The 6,338-nt window shown below is 37.4% G+C and overlaps 1 protein-coding gene across 2 annotated transcripts; it reads left to right on the top strand.

The window, feature by feature from the left end:
• Nucleotides 1-328: 328 nt before the first annotated feature.
• On the top strand, nt 329-2,333 carry jagn1a (jagunal homolog 1a). Of its 2 annotated transcripts, none has more exons than XM_083536661.1 (3): nt 329-401; nt 1,213-1,310; nt 1,572-2,333. In XM_083536661.1, exons 2-3 carry the CDS (start codon nt 1,222-1,224, stop codon nt 2,032-2,034), a joined length of 552 nt encoding a protein of 183 aa, XP_083392787.1. In that variant the 5' UTR covers nt 329-401; nt 1,213-1,221; the 3' UTR covers nt 2,035-2,333. The 2 variants fall into 2 exon arrangements, with proteins under 2 accessions (XP_083392787.1, XP_083392786.1); XM_083536660.1 differs by having other exon boundaries at nt 338-505.
• The last annotated feature ends 4,005 nt before the right edge of the window (nt 2,334-6,338 follow it).

Genomic DNA, 6,338 nt, shown 5'->3' with positions numbered 1-6,338 from the left:
AAGCTGCTTTGAGACAATGTCTCATGTTGTTCTCAATCTCTATGTTGTTGTTTAGTGTAGCACCAAGGTTCCGGAGGAACGTTGTCTCATTTTTACTGTGTACTGTGTACCACTGTATACAGTAAAACTGACAATACAAACCTCTTTACTTGACTTGACTTGATGTCTGTTGTGAAAAACGATATAGAAATAAACGTGACTATTAAATTAAGGTTGCTATGGTTCCCATTATTGATGCTTTAATAATATTTCAAACAAGTATTAACTATTATTAACTATTTTCCAAATCCACAACAAGAGCAGCATCCCAAAGCCCACTGCAGGAGGATGGTGATGCTGATGATAACATCGTTTTGTGGGCGGAGACTGCCGGAGACTCGTACTGCGCATGTGCGGTGCAGGTCTGTACGCCGTCCATTGTCCCACGCCTTTGTCGGTTTTCATCCGGTTTTATTAGCGATTATTGAATAAGACGTATTCTACGCGGGATTTGAGCCAATTTACAGTAAGTCTTTTATTCGGGTGTTTTTTTTATATATATAAATATATATAAGAGAGAGCGATAGCAGCTGTTTAAATACCTCACCAGGTGAAGCCTCTTGTTACTCCATAGACCAGAAGCACGCGCGTGTTATTCTGTATACAGCTCAAATGCATGTCGTATGGATGCAGGATAAGATTGCATGATCGCATAATTCAATATTTGTCATACGTCTTATTTCAGTAAAACAATTGTTTTAAATACAATAAAATACATGCAATTAATATATTGATGAAAATCTATAATGCTGTGTCATATACAATCCCAGGCTGTTCTATAGCTGGCAGGCCTTAATAATAACAGAAATGCAGGTTTTTATTCAATGCATGTCTGTTTTGGTGATATTTACAAATGTCTAAATCTAATCTAATCTGTCTGGATTAAAATAACCCATCGTCCTGTCATTTCATTTTACAGCCTCATCCCTATAAGATGCATAATACTATATGCCTTTTCATTCAATTGATTTTTTCATTCATTTCCTGTACACATTATTCTGATCTACTTCCTATATTTGACATTTGAATGATTTATTATACATCCAGCATAAAGCATGTCACGCTGCCTGCGCAGAGTAGTGCAATCTTTGCACTGTTTTGTAATCATTGCAAACTTGTGTTTCATTAATGTATTTTGAAACTGATCGTAGAGTAAATGGCTTTCTCACACAGGAACCGGCCATGACGTCACGTGCAGGCCCAAGAGCTGTCAGAACTGATGGGAGTGACTTCAAGCACAGAGAAAAAGTGGCTCCTCATTATCAGATGAGGTTGTATCTTTAAACAGTAAACCTCTTATTGTGCATGTTTTCAGGGAACAGTATATGGATAGTAGAGTGTATTCAATGATTTTGGAGTATCTCGGTGTTAATAGGGAAATGTACAATAAGTCATTGCTCCGACATTGTTGTTTAATACAGTGAAATTGTGTTGCCTGTATGTTCCTTTGTTTCTGTTTCGCATTTTTAAAATGCCAGTCCCATCTTTTTCACCCTCTTATTCCATCCTAACTGCACCTCTTTGTGTTGCAGTGCATCTTTAAAGTCTGAGATCAAGAAGCTCACCGTTGTGCATCTGTTAATATGGTTATTAATAGCCTCCCAAGTGGTAGTCACCCACTTCAAGCTGTTTTCCTCTGACGTTGTGGCCATGCCCTATCAGTGGGAGTACCCATATCTTCTCAGCCTTCTGCCCTCGCTGCTCTCTGGCATGGCCATGCCCAAGAACAATATCAGCTACCTGGTGATCTCCATGATTAGCGCAGGCCTATTTTCTGTTGCTCCGCTAATCTTCGGTGCAATGGAGATGTTCCCGGTTGCGCAGCAGCTCTACCGGCACGGCAAGGCTTACCGATTTATCTTTGGCTTCTCTGCGGTGTCAGTAATGTACCTGCTGATGGTGATCGCCATTCAGGTGCACGCAGGGCAGATTTACTACAGCAAGAAGCTTCTGGATGCCTGGTTTGACTCCACACAGGAAAAGAAGAAAAAATAAAGAGACTATTGATGAAGAACTGTTTACGCATGTTGTACATTACTCACAGTTTTGAGATAGAATTATCAATAATCTAAGATGAAATGGACATACAGAATATAACACTGGGCTCTGGTTTATTTACAGGTTACTCTTTACCATTTACATTTCTTTTTATTTCTATCTGACAGGATTTTACCCTTCGATAGGGTGAAGCTTCTAAGACAGTCAACTGTATTGTAATTTATGTACAGGTACACATTGTTTTACTGCTTCACCAGTCTTCAGTGCTCTCATATTAAAAGTGCTTTTAATGGTCATTGTATTGTGTTTGAAACTACTATTACTATCATGTGCACATGTATTTATTTTAATATTCAAACCTTATTAAAATCAATGCTAATAATGACACTGGAGATAAGTTGCGGCAGGATAGGCATACTGTATATGATGCCAGGACTTGGGACAATTTGTACTATTTTGAGCAACATATTTGGCCTGTATAATACGAAGACAATATTTTGCCTGTATACCTGATATGGACTACAGGGTTGACCCGGTTTTCCCTTCTCTAATGTCAGGGCTGACACTAAGCACCATTTCCTAACAAAAAAGCAAGCTTCTTTAATCCATATAGCTAAGCTGAACCAGTGGAGACTAATGAAATACGATTATGTAATATACACTCACTAGGTATTTCTATGCACTATTTATATGACCATTCAAGCAGTGATCTACTAAGCCAGCTGAAACTGGAGGGTTGAAAATCTTGTTTTGTCCAACTGTGCCCTTTGTAGCCTCAGATTCCAATCCCTGGCTGAAAGAACCCAATGTGGTCTTCTGTTTTTAAAGTGCATCCTCAACGAGGTTTGATATACTTTCTGAGAGCGTTTTCTGTCCATTATGGTTGTAATTTTACTTAAGTTAATAGAGTTATTTGAGTTACTCTTGACTTCCTGTCAACTCGAGCCAGTCTGGCAATTCTCCTCTGACCTCTCTCATCAGTGTGTTTCTGCCCACACAACTCCTGCTCACTGAATGTTTTCTCTCTTTCACATTTGGTGTAAACTTAGACACTAGACCATTATATGTGAAACCCCAAGTAGATGAGCAATTTCCAATAATTAAATTTAAACCAGCCCATCAAGCCACAGTCGAAGCCATTGAGATCCGTTTCTAAAAAAACACAAAGTTCTGGTTATGCATGATCCAAATGATGATAATAGTATGGAGCATATATATATATATATATATATATATATATGTATATATATATATATATATATATATATATATATATATATATATATATATATATATATATGTATATATATAGTGAGGAAAATAAGTATTTGAACACCCTGCTATTGTTCTTCCACTTAGAGATCATGGAGGGGTCTGAAATTGTCATCGTAGGTGCATGTCCACTGTGGGAAACATAATCTAAAAATAAAAAAAATCCAGAAATCACAATGTATGATTTTTTAACTATTTATTTGTATGATACAGCTGCAAATAAGTATTTGAACACCTGAGAAAGTCAATGTTAATATTTGGTACAGTAGCCTTTGTTTGCAATTACAGAGGTCAAACGTTTCCTGTAGTTTTTCACCAGGTTTGCACACACTGCAGGAGGGATTTTGGCCCACTCCTCCACACCTGTCCCTGAGAAATACAGAGTTTGAGCTCCCTCCAAAGATTCTCTATTGGGTTTAGGTCTGGAGACTGGCTAGGCCATGCCAGAACCTTGAAATGCTTCTTACAGAGCCACTCCTTGGTTATCCTGGCTGTGTGCTTCGGGTCATTGTCATGTTGGAAGACCCAGCCTCGACCCATCTTCAATGCTCTAACTGAGGGAAGGAGGTTGTTCCCCAAAATCTCACAATACATGGCCCCGGTCATCCTCTCCTTAATACAGTGCAGTCTCCCTGTCCCATGTGCAGAAAAACACCCCCAAAGCATGATGCTACCACCCCCATGCTTCACAGTAGGAATGGTGTTCTTGGGATGGTACTCATCATTCTTCTTCCTCCAAACACGTTTAGTGGAATTATGACCCAAAAGTAGAATTTTGGTCTCATCTGACCACATGACTTTCTCCCATGACTCCTCTGGATCATCCAAATGATCATTGGCAAACTTAAGACGTGCCTGGGCATGTGCTGGTTTAAGCAGGGGAACCTTCCGTGCCATGCATGATTTCAAACCATGACGTCTTATTGTATTACCAACAGTAACCTTGGAAACAGTGGTCCCAGCTCTTTTCAGGTCATTGACCAGCTCCTCCCATGTCGTTCTGGGCTGATTTCTCACCTTCCTTAGGATCATTGAGACCCCACGAGGTGAGATCTTGCATGGAGCCACAGTCCGAGGGAGATTGACAGTCATGTTTAGCTTCTTCCATTTTCTAATGATTGCTCCAACAGTGGACCTTTTTTCACCAAGCTGCTTGGTAATTTCCCCGTAGCCCTTTCCAGCCTTGTGGAGGTGTACAATTTTGTCTCTAGTGTCTTTGGACAGCTCTTTGGTCTTGGCCATGTTAGTAGTTGGATTCTTACTGATTGTATGGGGTGGACAGGTGTCTTTATGCAGCTAACAACCTCAAACAGATGCATCTAATTTAGGATAATAAATGTAGTGGAGATGGACATTTTAAAGGCAGAATAACAGGTCTTTGAGGGTCAGAATTCTAGCTGATAGACAGGTGTTCAAATACTTATTTGCAGCTGTATCATACAAATAAATAGAGTAAGAAAATCATACATTGTGATTTCTGGATTTTTTTTTTTTTTTAGATGTTTTATATATATATATATATATATATATATATATATATATATATATATATATATATATATATATATATATATATATATATATATGAAAATCTTTGTATGGAAATACTGCAGATTTTCATCTCACTCAACAAGCACTCCATTGTTTGCTGCATCTTACTTAGACTTTCAGCCTTGTGAGGATGAAGGGACAGAATATTTCTATTTTTCTATGTCCACATTGTCCTCTCCAAACCTCCACACACATGTTCTCTTCCAGATCACACAAAAAGAAAAATTTGAATAGAGCAGAATTTATCTTGCTAAAGTAGCCATAGATTAACAGAATGATGACACACATTAGAACGTTTTAATGAACCTTCCTGATCTTATGACTATTCAGCGGCAGCCAACAAAAAGTTACGTTTAAAAATGTTTGTGTTTTTATACATGAAAAAAAAAATCAACAATACAAGACAAAAGACAATAATAATAATAACGTTTTCTATGAATTGTTTGTAATAAATTGTAGAAATATTTGGGTGGTGACATAGCTATAGTTTAATGGCCTTAAAAGAGTATCGTAAATGTGTAGAATATCTTTGCTCTGTGCTTTATGCACAGTAACACCTTTGTCTAAAGAGAACTGTCCCTCCATGTATCCTATATTACTGGAATTGATTCTGGAACCACCGTGACCCTATCCAGGACAAAGCATATATTTAAAATAATTGATTAACACTACACAGTGAAGGTTTATAGAGGTTACAGGTCCAGGATCAACCCTGAAACTTAAGTAGGGTTTGAAACTTTGTACCAGATTTTAGAGGAGGTCAAATCAAAGTCAAGTCAAGTCATGTAGGTTTTTACTTTCATCTTAACCACATACAGTACAGTACACAGGGAAACAAACCAAGTAAGCAGTGGTCAGTAGATCTTACATGGTGAAAGTACAAGTAGAGTTTGCATTAAAATCTTTATTATGATAATTACATGTACATAAGTGGTCTTCAAGATCCAATGATGTCCTCATTTTCAGTTGAAAGACAATTTCTAAATATATTATCCCAAGGATAAAGAACACAATTCTGTCTAATCAGTCAGTGCTGTAATTCAATCATCATACTTAGCATGGCTCTATGTGTTAAGAATGTCAATTTGTAGCGTTTCCAAGAATCAGCGCAGAATGATAGCAAATAATTAAGTATTATAAAATAATCAGTAGCAAATGTGCACTTTAAGATCGTCCTCCTATCACTGCTTATCTCTGTTCTGGACTGATGCAGACACAGTGTTGGCTGAAGTTGTTTCTTCTGCCATTAATAAGGTGGTAAAATCAGGGTGTAGATTTTTACATGGGAAAGTAAACATATACTGTAGTCTACATTTAAATCTTTATTATTATGATAATTACATGTACAGCAGTGGTCTGTAGATCTTTTACATGGCAATGTAATACATATTTTACCCTCTGTATGTATATACATTTATATAGGGTGGTATCATAAAAGTTTCTAGATTAGCTCTAGTATCCAGAAAGTGCTTTATTTA

Source organism: Silurus aristotelis, assembly GCF_946808225.1.
Source record: "Silurus aristotelis genome assembly, chromosome: 3".
Taxonomy (NCBI): Eukaryota; Metazoa; Chordata; class Actinopteri; order Siluriformes; family Siluridae; genus Silurus; species Silurus aristotelis.
The sequence above is the reverse complement of the archived record's forward strand: the minus strand, read 5'-3'. Positions and strand labels throughout refer to the sequence as shown.